Here is a 20,089-nt window from a genome sequence, read left to right on the forward strand (position 1 = left end):
AAAAACCAGACAACTCTACCTGGTTGGAATTTGATCAAATGTTTGGACTTCAACATGAAAATAAATGGAAACCATAGTGCCATAATGACTCAGTTCAGACAACACGTTTCTCTACACAGTGGGAAGACTCCACCCAGTGGTTGAATTTTTAGGAGGTACCACACAACGGTTGCGTTCAGATGACACTTTTGACATTGGTGGGTAGAGCAATCAACCCCTGATTGTTTTTTTGCTGGGTACTCCTCACACGACATGTTGCCACGTCCCGTGGAGGGGTTGAGGCTTGCGTGGAGTGAACTCAACCTGGCATTTGATTGACACAGCCTATGCCCCTCTCCTCGTCCAGTCCTCCTGATGCTATCCCATCAGCCATTGCTGAAGAAAAACAATCCCAGTGGCTCTCTTCACTGCCCTTTCCAGAGAACTCTGTAGCCAGTGGGAAAAGTTAACTCAGTGCAATGGAAAACTCAATGGAGCCCTCCACACAACACAATGGTTGTGCAGAAATTCTCCTCTGCATAGTGTGGATATTCAGCATGGGGTGGAGTTTTCCCTTCAGACAACACAAAAACTCCACTGTGGAGTTCTAAAACCACCATTCAGACAACCTCCGTGTTGTCTGAACTGAGCCAATATCTTTCTTAAGGTTAGGATTCTAAGATTGCTGCACTTGCTGGGTATGTTTATACATAGCTATAGTCTCTGAAATTATATGAACACACTGCTCTTCAGTTGGTTGCTTTAGAGACTTCCAATTCAGTTGGTTGCTTTGGAGACTTCCAATTACATGCTATACTTCCAATTACATGCTATACATGCTATACAATTACATGCTATTCAGTTCGTTGCTTTAGAGACTTCCAATTCAGTTGGTTGCTTTGGAGACTTCCAATTACATGCTATACATGACTTTGGAGCTGGATACAATTATAGTTGTTTACAATACATGACTTTATAGCTATATACAATTGCTTAAGATGGTTTTTATGCAGAAATCCAGTATCATTAGGTTCAAAAGCATAGCCTTAGGAGTTACCAGTGGTCTAATGTGAAGAAATTACGGCAGTAATTAGCAAGCATGTTCCAAAACTCTTGCATCATTGAACATTCCCACCAAAGATGAAAGCATGAACCAATCTAACCACACCCTTTCCAACAATATTGACTATAATTCAGATGTATTAGGTGAAGCCTTGCAGTGATAATCACTACCCCCCGAGCACATTTGGCAATTTGATCAACTGTCGTGGGCAACACCAGATATGGCTGCCATGTGAGGTGTGGCTAGTTACAAGGGACCAGTAACATGCCCCCAAAAACTGAGTACAAGGTAAAGATGGGGTCTGAGATTCAACATACTAAACAATTCTTTTGAACCCACAGTTTCAGAACCAATAGAAACCTATTTCTCCCCACACCCTCTGCCAGCCAACTCATTTCCTTATATCTCCTTTTCTCTCATTCTGGATCACCATTCACAAACTCTCTCTCTCTCTCTCTCTCTCACACACACACACACACACACACACACACTCCAGTGGTTGGAGGCCCTCACTTTTCTTTGAAGCAATTCCAGCTGCTAGTAAGAAAATCTGTTAATTAAAAAAAAAAGTGGGAAGAGTAGGCTACCTAGGTGGGTGCCAAGAAAGGGACTTGTGGGCACACTGGTGCACATGGGCATTATGTTGCCTACACTTGGTTTAAACTTTAAACTAACCACAGTTCTTTGAGTTTAGATAGGGAGCTGTGGTTAATTTTAAACCAGAAGCACCTGCTTCCTGTCTCCTTGTGGCCACACCACACAAGGGGAAAACAGGTGAGGGCATAGCACTTGGGTCCAAGGCTTGTGCTGAGTTTTTCACATAAACCAGTGGAGCAGAACGTGTCAACTTCCAGATGTTGTTGGACTGCTATCAACATGGTCAATGGACAGGGATGATGGGAGTTGCAGTCCAACAATATTTGGAGGGCCACACCTTCCCCATCCCTGATGTAAACCATAGTTTAGCCTTGCATCTGAACAAGCCCATAGTCTGAAATGTTTGTTGGGGAGGGCTTCTGCTTCTTTCCCACCCTCCCAAAAGGTTCAGAATCAGGAAATGTCCTTCATTGCAGGGCAATCATTCAGCATCTACTCATGTTTTTATGTTAGGCCTGAATATGCAAGCCATTGTGTGTATTCCTACATTCTTTGTAACAACAATACAGTAAGCTTGTGAAGAAACTGAGAAAGCTTATGTAAATCAGGGACTGAAAATAAACTATAGCAGCATTAAACCTAGTCTATAACACAATGGAAATGGATGGTAAAAGGTAAAAATGTGTAAAAGCATTCCTTTTTTAAAAGGAAACCCCTTACTGCTGTGTTGGAAGCCATTTTTTTCCTTCCTAGTCTTGCTTTGCATTCACTGCAAACTGCATTCAGATGCAATTGCTGAAGACAGTGTGAGGGTAATTGCAATGGAATTAACCTATGACATTTGTTTCTAAAAATAGCCCTGATAAATCCACCCGTCAGCAGGTTACCTGCTTACTTTGCTACATATTTTATTCTACCTATTTAAAGTGCAACGTTTGTAAGTTAACCATTCTCTGCACAAGGATCTGCCTGTCTTAGTAAATGTATTTGTATATTCCATTATATTTTTGTTTTAGAGATATTAAATATTTTTTAAGAATAATATGTTTCTAGTCACTGCACTAGGAAATTAGATTTGGGATGTGGATAAAATTGAGTGGCAGTCTTAGAACTTTAAATGTTGAAATGTTTGTAAAACATATTCTTGTGGATTACAAGAAAAAGCAAAGACATAGTGGAACAGGGACTAGACAATGTGATCATATTATGCCAGAACCTTTCCAGCTACATGGGTTGCCAGCACATTTGCAGGCCCAATTCCATGTGCTGGTATTAACATTCAAAACCCTAAACAGTCTGGGGACAGGTTATCTGAAGGATCATCTCTCCCATATGTACCGGCCTGCACCCTAAGATCATCTTCAGGGGTCCATCTTTTGGAGCCCCTGCTAAAGGAAGTGAGGTGGATGGCAACCAGGAAGAGGGCTGTGGAACCCTGGCCGTGGAATGAGCTCCCTAGAGAGGTTCTCTTGGCACCTACGTTGTATTCCTTTAAGTGCTATGTGAAGAGCTTTTTATTCCCCCAGGAATTTTAGCATTCTGGGGGGGGGGGAATCTACACTACTGCTTTTAAAGCGCTTTAAAGCGCTTAGAAAACGTTTTGAAACCTGTATATGCAGTGTGTCCTGGGCCTCAACAGTTGTCAAAACTGTTATAAAGCGCTTTAAAGCAGTAGTGTAGATCCCCCCCTAGTCTCTTAGCTCTGTTGTGTTAAGTTTGTTACTGTATTTTAAATCTCTGCCTTGCTGATAGCTTTTACTTTGGTCGTACTTTTATACTGTAGTTTTAAGCTTTTATACTAATGCTGGTTTTAATTTTTGTGAACTGCCCAGAGAGCTTCAGCTATTGGGTGATATAGAAATGTAATAACATACATACATACATACATACATACATACATACATATATGTGTAGTATCTGAGCAGCAATTTTAAGTACTAGGTCCCTGGTCTTCACTGCAAGGTCCGCGGGCCACTTGCAAACATGTCCAAGTGTGGCCCCTCTGACTCTCCATCCCTCTCTCTCTCTGTTCGATTTGACAGAAGCAGTGCCAGCCTCTCTGCTGCAGCCTTCCTGTCTCAGCAACTACAGTGCTCCCATGATTTTGCTGCTGCTAGTCCTTTGCTGCCAGGGCCCCATTGTTTCACCCACCTTCTCCTGTGCCTTAAGCCAGCTACAGAGCCACCTCCTCTGTTGCTGGCTGCCTTGTTGTGTTAATGTGGCTCTCACTTGAAAAATAGTGAAGACCCCCGCACTAGGAAGTAAATCACATTGAACTCAATGGACTTGAACATGTTTTGTTTCGCGCTGCATGCCTATATTTGGAAGATATGCTAGAAACCTGGTATGAGGTTCGTGACTGGTTCCAACTTTGTGGGGAGCCTCAAGTGGGAAATCTTTGTTGGGACAGTCTTCCTCTGTTTGGCTTCATAACCCCACAGTTTATCACTTTACCACTCCAGTGTGCTCTGTTCCCACCATTTGCATCTCCTCAGCTCTGCCTTTTTTTCTAGAGCAGAGGGCTGCCTATATGCTCTGAAAGCCCTGCAGTAGGTGCGCAGTGGCGCTGTGTCAGTTATATGCTGTAGCAGCCACATTGTAGCTATCGCAGGACTTTTCCGCGAAGCTGCGATTTAAAAAAGTCAGGGATTTAACCTGACTTTTTTGCCAGAGCGAGATGGTGTCACGGCAGAGGCATTCCCCAGGCAGATGGTGACCCCTAATTGGTTGCCATCTGCCAGGGCAAGGGGCAGGCCCAGTGAGCCAAAAGGCCACCAGAAACCCTGTGCCCTCCCTCTGCATTGGGATTAGCCTCCGCCACTCCACAGCAGAGAAAGCTCAGGGTTCTGTTTAACATGACAGTAACCCAGTGCCATATAGACAGCCCCCTGGTACTAGAGCATAGGAGCTTCTGCTCATTCCACCTTTTCATCCCTACCCTTCCAGGCTGAAGCCAAGGTTGCAGTAACTATGGTGGTGGATGGAAGGGAAAACTTGGAGTGCAACATTCTTGCTCTCTTTTTGGCCCTACCAGTGCTTACGTTGTTTGAAACAAAAAACTGGTGAAAGCAAGACCAAAAATAAGAAGAGTCATGCTCCACTCTCTCTGCTGACACCAGATGCCCTTTCCACTGGAAATGGGAGATCCACCGAGATGTCCCTGCAGAATTACCAAAAAGGTTCTTTGTTCCCTATTAGAATGAGAGAGAGAAAATGATAATGGGGACCTGTCTATACCGTTCCCATTAATAATACATTTTAATTAAAATATTAAATGGCCGTGTACACCCCCTTTGGTTTTCAGCATGTCCATTATATTGAACAGCATGATTTTTGAGACAAGATATTGGAGTGAAGCCAGGTGGTGGAATACAGTGATATCAGAGAGCATTCATTAATATTGTCTAAGGCTGTATTTTACCTGTTGCTGATTCCTGAGAATCTAAATGAAAGGCAGGGATAAATGGCACAGCTTTCCATTTTGCTTCACGGTTAAGTCTGAGGTCTGAGGAAGGGATATATATTTGCTGCGGGAGACATAAAGTCTTCCTACATCTGGGCCTGTGTTAATGTATTAGATTCTCTCCCCCTTTTTTATCTGTTACTGGGTTTTAAAAAAATAATAATTTGTTTTTAATTTTACTGTAGGTTTAATTCTATTTTAACTTTTGTACATTTATATTTATATGTTTAAATTGCACATGTTTTAATTTTGTAAAATGCCTTGAGTCCTAGTACTGGGGAAAAACTGGGATATAAATAAATAAATATAATAATAATAATAATAATAATAATAATAATAATAATAATAATTTTTAGCACAAGAAAGGTGCAGTTTTTACTCAGTTATTATAAGGTTTCCAGGTGTCCTTCTCCTAGAAAGTACCTCCATTGCAAACGCATTGCATTCTGTCAAACAGTAACCTTTCAAAACACAGGAAAATGTTGGCTGTGATTGTAATTGCAGTGTGAAATGTAGCTGCACAAATCTCAGGTGCCATGTTGTTTAGTAGCTGTGAGATGGCCTGCTCTTTCTTGGCACCATTTTATCAACATTTAAATGTGTTCTATAATTCCGTTACTGGGATTGCAGGAGCATTGACATAGCCATTAGAACAAGCGATTGAAGTGCTAAAGTGCAAGGCTTCTCCTTCATTTTCGGCAACACCCTGCTATGTCAGTGATACTTCACTTTTTCTCTCTTTTTAAAAAAATGGTAACAGCATTTAATGGCTGTATACTCCTCCTTTACAAAATACATACTTCCCTAGATACATATTTTTTAAGTGAAGAACAGACAATCCACTTGCAGGAAATGTATCTTCCCTCCCCCTATAGCAAGGCTCCAATGAGGTGGGATATTGCACCACTGGCTAGCACTAGTCCAGTGCGGTCTGTAAAGCAGGGATGGGGAATGTGTGGCCCTCCAGGTGTTATTAGACTGCCGCTCCCATCACCATTGGCTACTCTGCCTAGAGCTGATGGGGTTTGCAGTCGAGCAACATCTGGAGGGCCATACATTTCCCATCCCTGCTGTAAGACCCCACACGTTCTCCTCCCATCAGGCCCTCAGCCGACATTAACACTCCAAACTGATGACAAAAGAGGGAACGTAATGTCCAACTATTGAAGGTGTTCATGTGGAGTTTTAAATCCTGACAATTCTTTACTAATGATGACGTTTTTGAATTCCCTTAACGATATTCAAGTACAATAGAGGATCTAAGTGCTCCCTAGAAATTCCACTGGGAAGGCAAAGCCCTGACAGTAGTTGTTCCTGTAACCATATAGGCAACGAAGCCTTTAGATGCCTGCGCAAAGCCAGTCTGCAGTTAACTTAAATTGCCTTTGTCTTTTTCTTTTCAGCTGACATTATCTCTACAGTAGAATTCAACCACACAGGAGAATTACTAGCGACAGGGGACAAGGGGGGTCGCGTTGTAATATTTCAGCGTGAGCAGGAGGTAAGTGCTGGTGAATGCAAAAATGCCCATTTTTATCCTTTTAAAAGAAGCTTCCCGCTGCTGCCTAATCTTTGTGTGTCACTCTTCACCCTGCTTCTCTTCTAGCAAACTAAAAATTGCAAAAAAGGCCATTAACATCAATAGGCCAGTTTCTGTCTCAAAAAGCACCCTGCAAATGCTGGTTCCCCACCCCCCCTTCTGCATCCTTTTACTTTCCTTTAACAGTCATTGCAGGCTGAGAATCTAATGTAAAATGAATAGTGCTGAAACATCATAAATTCAGAGAGACCCAACTGCTTTATTTGCCCAGAGAAGTCATGCCTTTAAAGTCTGGTTTGTTTAATCATCAGCAGGACTCCCCACCCTCAACATACACAACTGGCTTTGCTTCGCATAGGTATGCATTGTTCCATTATGGTATATGCTGATGCAGGGCCCTAAACACTAATGGTGATGCTCTTGATTTATGCCATATATATATATATATATATATATATATATATATAATCAGAAAAAAGTATGCAAAGCTTTTATATCTAACTAAACACCACAGTGGGAGCACAGCAGTGCCGATTATTATTTTATTTATATAATTTATCACTGAAAAGGTACATTTCCCTTGTTTTTTGGCACATCTGTGTATGGGAGTGAAAGAAATTATGTTGTATTTGCTGAATCACACACAGACTCATACACAGCTTGGGCTTGTAGGTAGTATGCTCATGTGTCTTCCCCCACTATGTGTACATCTTTAATATGGGGTGGGGCATATGTGTGCAGGCCCCACCATATAATGTATCCACTGCAAACAATATGTTGATGGATTGTGAGCAAAGCCAGTTGGGGAAGTCATGTACTCTGGTTCTCACTGAACACAGTGGAAGAGGACATATGAGCCTGAAAGTCCAATCTACATGGCCAGGCTGAGTTTGAACTGACCCTTAGTAGTGGACGTATTGGTTGTAGGCTGTATATAAATCAGAGTTAGTTATGGAAAAGTTGGCCATAGATCACAATGCTTGCTGCTTTGTTTAACAGTTGTTATGATCAACTAAACATCCCTGAAACAATTATGTGAATTCTAGGTGATATATTACAAAACTAAGAATAGTTACATGTGTGATTGTTTTGGAGAATCCTTACCATCACACCCCAGGAGTCACCAGTAAACCAAGTAAGAATTGATTATTTCAGGGCTAATGTTATACCATAAAATATATTATAAATGGATACAGTTACTGAATCAGAAGTCTAGATGATCTCAAACTCCTTGGGCTTTCCAATATCTATCTACATTATCCATTATAGTACTATGGGCATGATCCAGGTAGAATTATATACTTTTAAGGCTCACTGATTTATATATGATTGTTAAGAATGTGCTTAAATATTTCCCATTGTAACCAATAAGACCTGAAGATCCTTATTGTGCTTGGATTGTATCCCCTGAGGGAGACTGAGCTTTTTAATTAGAATCACATCACGGGATGTATCTGTCATTACTCCCGATCCTTCCAGCACACCCACTCTGGGAAACTGACACAGGAATAGTAAGACTTCTTTATTTCAGGAAACGGTATGGCAAAAACTTTATGGTTGCACTCTTCAGAAATTGTATAGCTGGTGGCCAGTAGCTATAGGCACCATGTAATTCCAGAACAGTCAAAAACTAAAACTACAACCATGACACATTTCCCCATTGAAATCTCCAAGTCGCAAAACACAGGAGAGGAGTAGGCTGAAAGTTCCTGGAGTCAACCTTCCAAAGCAATCGAGGACAACAGTCAGTAACGAGAATAATGCGAGGGTCTGCCATTTGGAAGTGCTTTGCAATACTGTTCATCAGCCCTTTTGAGGATAAAGGCATCTCTGAGCCATTTTGCACTTCGAATTTAGGTATGGTGGTAATAATAATAATAATAATAATAATAATAATAATAATAATAATAGACAAAAAAGAAAAGCGCACATACATCATTGGTATAGCAATACCTAATAACAAAAGTGTTGTAGAAAAGGAAAAGAGAAAAATATACGCCACTGGCCATGGAAGTTAAAGAACTATGGCAACAGGAAAAAGTTACAACTATTCTGTTAATCACATCAGTCACCAGCATCACATCAATTTTATTTTTATTTTTTTACAAAAAACCTTCGGAAACTGGGCATACCAAAATACATCCACACTAACATCCAGAAAGGAGTCATAAAACATGCTCAATAGTCAGGAAATTCCGGAATCAGTAAAAGACAGCATGACTTGGCAAAGTCCGTCATGTCCATCTAGAAAAACTGCCACGAACAAGAAAAGAGATGAATAATAATAATAATAATAATAATAATAATTTGCTAAACTTTTGTAGAGTTGTAGTCAAAACCTGATCACTTTGTATTGGTCTGCATGGAGCTGATGCTATACGTAAGCCAAGTAGGATTTGTGCCTTGATTTGTGCCATTATCGCATCTTGCCAATTTGTCTCGGAGATAAATGATAGGGAGGCCTTCATTCATTCTTGAAACAAAACAAAACAAAGGTGCTCTTCCTGCTTCCTATCACCAGCCTGCAGAGAAACTGACACACGAGGAGAATGCATTGTGCAGGGAAGATCTCTTGTGCCTGCTTTGATATCTAAACTGTAATGTGTCACCATAATCAGACATTTCCCTGTCTTTTAACAATCCTCAGAGAACAAAAGAATCAATTGAAAATTTGCTAGCTCTGCCTCTTTTACGAATCCCTTTATTGTTTCTTTCCCACTCCCGCAGAGCAAAAATCAGCCCCATCGCAGGGGAGAATATAATGTTTACAGCACATTCCAGAGCCATGAACCTGAGTTCGATTACCTGAAGAGCTTAGAGATAGAGGAGAAGATCAATAAAATACGATGGCTCCCACAGCAAAATGCAGCCTACTTTCTTCTCTCTACCAATGGTACGTTGTGATCATGACAGGTAATTCTTTGCTTTCCAGCCAAATAGCCTGCAATTCTTTTCTGGCTTGCAATAATTCACATTTGTAATCCCACTACAAGGGCAGGTAAGTATTGCTCTATCTGTTGTACAATAGAGCAAGTGATAGTTTGTAAGAACACAAGACAACAGCAGTAGCTGAAATAAAGTATTTTTATGAAATAAGTCAACAGTGCATTGATATCAGATCTCACAAGGAAATGCTAAGTAGCTCTTTCCTCTGTAACATGTATTCTGGGTCCTAATGTCATCTAATTGTGCCTTTCTTCATCCCGTAAGTAACATTCAATGATGTGAAGTAGAGAAGGGGATGAGATGCAGTGTGTAGATGCATGATATATTTTAGGATACCTTACAGAAGGAGGACAAAGTGACATGAGATTTCCATATAATATGGAAGACTAGGGCTGCACTTAGTGCTCAGCAAAATGCACCCTGCTTATGCTCAGAAGTCCCCTTTCTCCTTCAGGAATTATTTCTAGGGTTTCCAACCAGCAAAATTTGACTGGACAGCTCAGAATTTCATCATCCCTAGTAGATGATAGAAATAAAAGCATCTTTATAATTTCCTTTCTACAGAATAAGGGGACTCCCTCCTTACACTGATTTCTTTTAAACAGCTGTTGACATACTGAGTGACAATTGGCCCTTGGGTCCTTAAAAATAATGAAATGTTGTCCTTCTTGGAGGAAAGTGTGTCTGCACATGCTTAGAGGCATTCAGCTTGAAGCAGCAACTTTTATTTAACACCCCCAATTACTTCACATGAGCAAACATTAAAACTTGTGAGAACAAAATTCCAGGCTATACCTCGGCATTATTATTCTATGCAAAAAACCACCACCACCACACACACAGAGGTACATTTTAATGGGTATATTTCAATTATACAGGCATGAAGGGACTCAAACGTGATTTCTGAAAGAAACAAACCTGAGAAATAAACTTTTGGCTTCTACCTGCAGAGCAACAAGTCTTGAGGATTTTGTTTTTAGGAGCTGCGTTTGTGAGGTGGGAGTAGTTTTACATGTGGGGGAAGGAACAGAGCATGCTTAGACCCTTCTAATTTTTTTTAGCGTCATACTATCAAATTCAATGTAATTTAAATTAAGGGGTAGGATTGCGGGAAATACAAATACCTATCCCTGGCAGAGAGTAAGCCCTCATCTCAACAGAATTCCAAGGGACTTGGAGAATCCTTTCAGTGAATGGGAAAGAGAACAGAGGATGGGTGGTTGAATGATTATTAGCAGTGGCTGCTTTTAAGGAACTTTTCCATTCTCTTTTTCAACAAAGTTCTAAAAACACACAGACAGACCCAGGCCAAGAGCTCAGCTCCTCCTTATCAGCTGCCATTGGGGTTATGTTAAAGGCACAGCAAGGCAAATCTGTTGCAGGCTGCTAACTAATCTCCTTTCCCCCAAAGAAGTTTGGAAAATAGTCCTAGGAAAACAAAAGGACAACTTGTGTAACAATGTGAAGGGCGTACTAGATTCGGCTTGAGTGGGTTGTGCTTCCTGGGAGGAATCGGGAAATGGTTGAGGGCAACATCCACTGCTTCTGATGCAAGTCAGGTTTTCGCAGCAAAACTATTAATCCTGCATCCTGCTCTAGCTCAATACTTTACCACCAGTAAGCTGTTCCCCACCCCTTCCTTCTCTACCAGACCAATTAGAAGGAGAGGGTGGAAGGCAGACCTATACACCAGCCAGTATGAGCACATGGATGAGGGAAAGAGGGAAGCCCTGGGTCACCTCCTCTCCTTTGCTGCAGAAATCAAGGAGCAATGCCAGTGGTCGTAGCTTCTAGAACCTGGCAGGCAGCTGTTCTTGCAATCAAAGCCTGACAGTAGGCTTCTCCTTCTGGCAAGTAGAGCAATGTAACAGCTAATGGCTGGAAAAGGAGGCACCTGGTCTCTCTTACATTGAAATTATATGTGTTGCTGTATGGCTGACAACCACCACACTTTAATCTAAGAAAGGAGAGCAAGCTGCCAGCAGACATGGAGCAACAGAGAGACACTCATTTTTTGTTTTTGTGTTTTGCTTCTTCTTTTTTTGGCAACAGGTGAGCACCGAGCAGCTAGGGGAAGCAGTGAGGAATGAGTTCTCCCCCCACCCCCAAAAGTGCCGTTCTCGCCAAGTCTGCTGCTTGATACTGTATAAACCCTTCACCTTGCTTCTTGAGAGTGCTGGCCCTGCACTTTTCTTAGCTCTCTAGTACATGCCCAACCTGCTCTATTACAACAACAGAAAGCAACATGCCTTTGACAGCTCAGATATAAGAAAATGACCCACACATTCCGATTTTGTCCTGATGCATTTTCTAATATGCCATTAGGTTTAAACACATAATGCAGTGATGCTAATCTAGTGATAACATCAGTAAGGTTCTTTGACTTCATGACTGTGCAAGGGAGACTATGGCGGAATTAGATTCCTCTGGTATAATGGAGCGGGCAGAAGTATTCCTAATTTGTTTCAGTTTTCAGTTGTGTTAAGCTTATGCTTCATGTTATGTTCAGATAAATATCATGAGGATCCAGTGATGTGACTAGGATGAATGAAACCTTAAGATGGATGTGACTTAATTACAACAGGGGGAAAAGGAGGGTCTAATTATCTTTCATAGTCAACTTACTTTGTGTTACAGAATTTAGCCTATTGATCATTGTAATAAAATTCTAAGAGTTATTAAACTCATTTGAGGGGAAGACTCACTGAAACACAATGAAGATTAATTATGTAGCCTAATGTTCTGTTAATTGAGTTTTTAAATAGTTTTTTGATTAACAGGGGTATTATCTTTCTATTCCGGAAAGTGTTTTCATATGCTAGAAAGACCTCAAAATGATTCAGATTTTCTCCTCCTACCATTTGCCTCCAAATATTCCTACATTATTTCAAAAATAACAAAATATGTGGAAGGCTCCTTAAATCAAAATAACTTAATCCAACAAAATTAATGAGAGTCAACTGGAATTCCCAGAAATGGGTGTGTGTGTGTGTGTGTGGAATGAAGATGAATAAGATTGTCTTTAAAGGCTGGTGGGAGCAATGACAAACTGCTGATAGAACACCCGCCAGGAGGGGGAAAAGAAAACACCATTATTCAGAATAAAAGCCACATGTTCCTGAGGCTCTTTCCCTAAAGGACTTCATGGCACACAATAAATGGGATGACAGCAAAATGATGAAGCCAATGGAAATATCCACCTGCCAGGCAAGCTGGCAATTGTGGAATTTAGCATGGATTCACAGTCAATGATAAAATGTCAGGTTTTATTCCTTTCACTGGAAGGAGGAAGTTGAAACTGACTTTTGAGTAAATTACAGACATGATTGGGCTCCTTTCTGGGTCCTACTTTGTCACCCTTTGCACTTGCAATGTAATCTGTCGCAATCAAAGCTCAGCTAAAGCAGTTAGCACTCATGTAACTCTTAAATTGCTTTTATGGGATATTGTGCATGCTAGTTTTCATGTCTGAGCTGTTCCCACTGCCTGGACCAAAGCAGAATTAATTTAGCTTGACATATGCAATGTACGAGTTGTTCAGTTTTAGAGTCCAGATTACAATAAGCAGCCTTTTGCAGACAGACACTGGAATTTAGCTTTGTGGTTTACTGTTTCAAAATCTGTTTGAAATCTTCAGAGACATGATAAGTAGACTGAGCAGGGATGAATGTTGTTCTTCCTTTTGCCAAATGGCAAGAATAACTGGTATGTGGGTATGTAGAAAACCAAAGATGAGTTTCTTGTAATTGTTCCTTTTAATTTTACACGAGAGTACTTTTATGCCTATGCTTAAATAAGATCAAATGTTTCATCCCACTAAGACCCCCTACCTAGAGAATTGCATGTGCAGTGAGTTCAGATCACTACTCTTGGATCAAAGTGTAAACACTTACAAACTTCGATTTGGAAGTTTGTATTGGTCTAAACAGTCTGCAAACTTTCCTGGAGAACTAGCTGTGTTTAATTAAATATACAGGAAGTAAAATTCTACATTGGAACCTTTATATGAATTATTTTAATGGTGGAAAAAAGATACATAAGGGACATAAATGAGAAAAATGTCCACAACTGGCTATTTTTTCTTATTAAATGGAAGGTTCTCATTTTAAGAATTTCCATATGTGCCCTAGCACCTGTATCTGAAGCTTCTATCGACCTTAGGCTACATCTAATTCAGCAAAAAAAAAGTTTCAGGTTTATTTAGTGGCAGCCTCACCTCTAACCGAGTGGGCCAGGAACAAGACACCTCTAGGAACAGGAAGGTTGCTGGGCACATGTAGGCCTGAGCTATGCATTCTGGTAGCCATCTAGCCAAAGAGGCTGCAGAGACTTTCCTAGCCCAGGATCTCTCTCTCTCTCTCTCTCTCTCTCTCTCTCTCTCTCTCTCTCTCTCTCTCTCTCTCTCTCTCTCTCTCTCTCTCACACACACACACACACACACACACACACACACACACACACACACACAGATTATGCTGCTGAATTGATTTCATTCTGTTACTGTAGAACTTGTGTGCCCTGTATGTACGAAGTATGTGCCATTCTCTCTCTAGAGAAGAAATAGAATAGGGGCAAAATGAAGGTAGGATCAGCCTTTGTGAAAGACTGAATTAATGTTTTCTTGAAACCAGAGTTAGGGTGAAGAATTACTTTGCCCCTGTGATTAATACATACATAAATTATCACTTTGGGGAGCTTCATTTTTTCTTACAATAGGATGCTCTGAGGCTGAGGAGGGTGCTCTTGATCACAAAAGCATCAAACACCCTACGCAGAGATGCCTCAGCCTTTCTGTTGAGCTGGTCTATGGGAAGTTTGTCTGATACTGAGGGAAATAGGTGCTTTCGATGTCAGAGCAGTCCACAGAGCATCCACGTTAGGAGTGTTGGAAACAGAACTTGCCATAAAACCTGTCATGGAGCATTAATTTAGAATGCCTTTGCAGTTCATTGTGGGGAATAGCATCAAAACTGGCTGGAACCAGGATAGATGGAGCTGAAGGAGGAGAGGCAAAGAAGGCCAAAGCAGTACCTCTTGGTTTAGACTGAGAGGCTAGTGGCTTTGGAGGTCCTTCTGTTGGCTCAGGGTGGAGGAACTCCACAGCTCTGGCCATCAGCTTGGGAAAACACTCCTAGGGGAAATGTCTTCCCTGTGCAGGTTTGTCCTTCACATTCTCTTCTTCACATATGCTTCCTTTTTTCTTTTTCTTTTTTCAGGGAAGCTTCAGATCTAATCAAGGTGAAGGACTAGAGGGAAGGTGGGAAAGAGGGAAGGAAGATTTGGATAGGAAGGTTAAGTTGTTTATGGGATTCTCCATGGGGAGTGTAGGGCTTGGACTACATACAGTGCGTGTTTGCTTCAACAGTATTTGGATTTGGAATGGCTGCATAAGTAGCAGCAATCTCTGGATCTGCTGTATTCCCTATACCTGTGGCAACGGCAGGAATGTTTGTGTCTGTTTTTAGAGTAATGGGGTGGAGTTGCTTGGCTGGAGCGAAGATGGCTGAGGCCTTTTCTCTTTCTGTTTTCTATGAGGTATTGTGTGCCTGCAACTCAAACACATGTATGGGCTGTCCACTGGGGTTGCCTAGCAGTGTGTGTGTGTGTGTGTGTGTGTGTGTGTGTGTGAGAGAGAGAGAGAGAGAGAGAGAGAGAGAGAGAGAGAGACCGACCTAAAGGACATCTCCTTCACCAGGTCAGGAATACCTCTTAAATCTCCTCTGTACGTATGCGTGCTGCTGTTCTTTTGTTTTTTTTTGTTCATTTGGGGTTGAGCTCATGGAAAGGCTGGGATCCCTGCTAAAGGGGAGAAGCTCCTCATTCTCTGGCTATGGAAGGGGAAGCTAGCTTTCCCCATGGTAGCTGGACACTTTGAAGGGTGAATATCAAAGTAATACTCTTTGACCCATAAAAGCTTTTGGATGAAGCAAGGAGATGATCTGTTTCTGCATCCCCCACAGAGCCCCTGGCCTTCAACTCTATGGAAGCTGGGTCTGATAAGGTAGTCCAGTAGGCAAAATTTTGGACATGCACCTTTTATGAGATTTTATTTTTCTTTAGCCATTGATTCTCTTGGTGGCCCTGGACAAGCCACTGTCCTTCAACCACAATTTCCCATCTATAAAATAATGATGATAAAGTAACATGATAACAAAAAGCTGTGTACATATAATGAGTTACGTAAATAAAACATTTAATAACAAATTGATAATTATTCAATTGTGTTCAGTATCTCTTCAGACAGTTTTTCAGCTGGATGTTTCTGTTCTCTTCCAGATAAAACTGTGAAACTATGGAAAGTCAGTGAACGAGACAAAAGACCAGAGGGCTACAATCTTAAAGATGAAGATGGACGGCTCCGAGACCCCTCTACAATTACCACACTACGGGTAAGGCAAATAAGACTTTCCTGCTTTTTTTCACCAAAAAAAAAAAGGTAGAATTTAACACTTTGTTTCTGGTAGCAGGTATCCTCACAGAAGGCACTCCTGTCTGAAGTACTCTGTTTCTTTACATATTATGTATATGTAGCATGAACCAATTGTTAATTGCCTATGTCATAGCCATAAAATAGTGTTTGATGACACTGTAGCTATTACTTGAAGCTGTCCTCCCCCAAATCTGTGAATTCTTTGGACTGTGGTAAATTTAACAATCACAGTGAGGTTGAAAGCAACAAGCACGAGGCTGTTTTGGATTCCCAGCTAGCTTCAGTCTCATGTTCTAGTTATCAGGGGCTATTTTTATTTGGAGTTGTTGGTCAACTCATTGAAAGCAAGTGGAACATCAGTGTCCACCATTCCTGACTGGTAGAGTAAAAGGTAGTTTCATACACAACTGTTTTCTTACATGGAGATTATCTCCATGAGCTGGCTCCCTGATTGGAGCACTCATATTTTCCAACATTGATACGTATCTGGTTGTAGAAGGTTTTGCTATGCATAGCAGAGGAAAGGTTCAGCATAAGGAATAGTAGTTCTTGTCTCAGCAAGACAGAAGGTATGTCAGTACTAATGGGATGGAGCATTTGGTTGCTATGGTACTAGAACCTCTCAAGAGAGATAGGTGGCTGGTTTGGGTTGCCAACACCTGACATAATGTGGCAATATAGTGGTAAGAACCCCTTCAGGACGTTTTAGCAGCAATTTACACTTCATTCCAAGTAATTAAGATAGCACATGGTTGCCTTTGTTGCTTTATTCAAAGTGTATTAGTGTTAACTGAATGACACTGTTGTGTATTATATGACCTCCTTTCCGTGTCAGTCAGTGGAGCTTTTGCTTTATTTTTCTATGGAAGAATGATGGTTAAAGAATAGTGAAGCAGTATGTTTGCTGCGGCTGGGCACTTGTTTGATTAGGATCTGAAGCTTAATCAGTGGTGGTTTGGGTTTCAGTGTTCACAAACCAACCTTTGTACTTTGTCTAACTACCACTGCCAGGAGAAGCTTTGAACTAGAAAGTGTACCATGGCATTTAAAGGATGTAGTTACATTTTTTCAGACTATTGTGAGATGTGTTTCGTAGTCCCATTACCTCGTATCGTACAAAATGGCTGGTTTAGTACTAGCCATAAGTCTAGCATATATTAATGTGGTTGCAAAATATTAATTTTGAACAGTTTTATATGTGGTGCTATGATTACTCTGGCTTGGCTTTTAGCTTCTGGTTTCATTGTCTTCCAGGCTAGCAAGGACATTTAATAACCTCAGACAGCTAATTAATTCCCACTAAGAAACAAATGGTTTCCATATTGCATTGTCCTTTCTTGCTAGTAGGTACATTGTTCAAGGCTGAGAAAATGGTTTTACTTTACTACAGTGCCTTTGCTTTCATTCATAGGGCCCATTAAAAGAATTTATCAAAGATTCTGTATGTCTGGACCAGTTTGTTGGGCCAACAATTGCTACTAGCTTGTTTTGTGTCTCTTAAAAGCTCTGTCAAAAGGTTATTACCCAAAGGCTGCCTTCCTCTATGTCTTAGTGCATTAGAGAAACTGAATCTAGTATGTAAAAGGCAAGGTCATGGCACAGTGGTACCGAACTGGAATGTTTTCTTTGTCTAAATCCAAATGGATATTCTCCATATTACAGAAGTGCCTGTTTGAGCCCGGGTGATACTGTTGTACTGACCTATTCCCGCAACGTCAAGAAGTGAACTCTTCCTAGACAATGTCTCTTTAAGACATACTGAATAGAGTGGGATTTACTTCAGAGTAAACATGCGTAGGCTTGTGAGACCTGACTGAATGTGAAGGAAATCACACACCCTTTAACTTGACACAGCATGCATCGGGTTGACTGTACTGCATTCTGTTTATTGTTTTTAATGTTCATTTTGGATGCCATTAAGGGTAATGGAGGGGAAGAGAGATGGATCTTGTGGGACACAATCCACAATCTAATGAAGGTTGTGAAGCCTCAGTTAAATGTATATTATTTAAATACTCAGTTAAATACTATTTTGTATTTTAAACAAACAAATAGAGGGGGAGTATACACACTGTTCCGAAGGCGCCCCGAAGCCCCTTGAGGACGCCCCGAAAACGTTCGTGTACTATGTACCTTAATCGTCCCCAGAAGAGAAGGAGGAGGAGGCGTGCTTCGGCATTCCGAAGGGCGAGGAAAGGGGGGGCGGCAGCGGCGGCCCCTGTGCGGTCCCGGGGGCGGGGGAGGTGCCCTCCCCTTTCCTCGCTCGTCCGCTCTCTTCCCTCCCATGACCCAGCCCCGCTGCTGGGAGCTCTCGCAGGGCCTGCTGGCTAAAGGGAAACGGAGCCTGGAGCAGCCCGCCTGCAGTCTGCGCTGCCGAAGCACGCCTCCTCCTCCTCCTCTTCTGGGGACGATTAAGGTACATAGTACACGAGCGTTTTCGGGGCGCCCTCAAGGGGCTTCGGGGAGCCTTCGGAACGGTGTGTAGACTCCCCCAGAGAGTAATATAATCAAAATGCTTCTATTCACTATTGATGTCATTGTGTACCTGCCTGTTGTGTTTTCAAATAGTCCTTAGGTTGCTCTAGGCCAACCTAATCTAATTTCCTCTTCCCTTCTTATCTGCTTTTTATTCTGATTTCATGGACCAATGAAAGAGAATTCGAGACACAAAATATGTGTTTTCTAGTAAGATTCACTGTGTCTACAGCAAGCTTAGAATGAACATAGGCCAGTTGTATTCACATGTCCTGGTTTGCTCATAACAGGCCCACCTGGGAGTGAGCAAGTGCATGGCCTCCTGCCTGCTTGCCACTTCGACTTTGCTTCCGGTTTAGAAAACAACCTATTCTTGAGTTATTTGGTGTGATGGAACTCTGGATGCTTGTTTCAATTCAACAGCAAACCATGGATTAAAGCGGAAGTGGAAAGCAGGTGGCGTGCATGCTCGCTCCTGCACCGCCCCCAAAACAATCCATAGGTTGCCATTATGTTTGAACCGGGCCAGAATCTGTACATGTACAAGAGTAGTTTTGAGAATGTCCTATTTGGCAGCTGCCCATGAAACCCCAAACTGCACTGCATCACTATCCAAAGATCGTTATGTTCATCATGTCGGTATCACTCATACAGCTACCCTTATCTATGGTATTTAAACGTTTCATTTCTGCAGATAGTTTTTAGGTTCTAGAATGTGAGGTTTAATGTTAGCAAAGGAGAAGAATATGAGGATATGAAGCCTTTCACCTTTTCCTGAGATTAGACTGTCATCACTAGCTTCTTGCTTTTCATAGTTGTGGACTGAGCTTTGAAATCTGTAACAAAAGCAGATTTTCATGTGAGCTTGTTCAGTGAATAGGCAAAACACACACACACACACACACACACCTGTGATTTCAGTTAGTAGAATTCCACCCACCCCCTTACCATGGTATACTTTTAGATTCTTCTTATATGACTTTTACCTTTTCTTAACCTTTTTTTTTTAACAGCCATTAAATTATCTGGAGGTTTGGGACCTGTGAAGGTCAAAGAGTTGGAAGAGAAACTGTGCCGTAGAGTACAGGGATTTTTCATGCCTGTGAGTTCAGTGATTTATCATTGTCGAAAAGATCTCTCCCACTGACCAAGGTGAACTTTTTCTGAATAACGAATGTGATATATTGGAAAAAGTTCTCAATCTTTCTGGCTGTTAAACCAGTAAAGAAGGAGCATGCTGTCTGCTGGACCAGTGCAGCTTTATGATATGTGAGGTATCATTAATGTTGCATGGAAAAGAATGGCATGTCACAAAGTACAGTCCAGAAATGGGCAAGGATGGAGTAAAAAAGAGCACATATCCAGAGATTCCTTTGGACCCTCTATGGATCCTGTTATTATTTATTTATTTACAATATTTATATACTGCTCCATATCTAAAATAGATTCTGAAGCAATGCATATATGAATGAAACAGGAAAAAGAAAGAAGATTAAAAGCAGCAAATTAAAATTGTTCAATTTAAAACAAAGCACCAATAAAAGCAGTGCCTGGTCAATTGAGGAATACTTCCTGGAAAAGAGTTGTTTTCAGGAC

At 41.3% G+C, this 20,089-nt stretch overlaps 2 protein-coding genes across 4 annotated transcripts in view; both read left to right on the top strand.

Annotated features, from left to right (window-relative positions):
- The window catches only part of PPP2R2B (protein phosphatase 2 regulatory subunit Bbeta), a 263,756-nt gene that overhangs the window by 183,994 nt on the left and 59,673 nt on the right, over positions 1 to 20,089 (top strand). For all 3 annotated transcript variants that reach the window (XM_063120655.1, XM_063120656.1, XM_063120657.1), the window contains 3 exons: positions 6,506 to 6,603; positions 9,370 to 9,535; positions 15,865 to 15,977. In XM_063120655.1, coding sequence (XP_062976725.1) covers positions 6,506 to 6,603; positions 9,370 to 9,535; positions 15,865 to 15,977 — 377 coding nt within the window. The remainder of the gene's footprint in view (positions 1 to 6,505; positions 6,604 to 9,369; positions 9,536 to 15,864; positions 15,978 to 20,089) is intronic.
- Positions 18,350 to 20,089, top strand: part of LARS1 (leucyl-tRNA synthetase 1) — a 379,820-nt gene continuing 378,080 nt past the window's right edge. Inside the window, exon 1 of the mRNA XM_063120654.1 lies at positions 18,350 to 18,355. The gene's annotated coding sequence lies outside the window, so the exon portion shown is untranslated. The remainder of the gene's footprint in view (positions 18,356 to 20,089) is intronic.

Source organism: Elgaria multicarinata, chromosome 3 (genome assembly GCF_023053635.1).
Source record: "Elgaria multicarinata webbii isolate HBS135686 ecotype San Diego chromosome 3, rElgMul1.1.pri, whole genome shotgun sequence".
Lineage (NCBI taxonomy): Eukaryota > Metazoa > Chordata > Lepidosauria > Squamata > Anguidae > Elgaria > Elgaria multicarinata.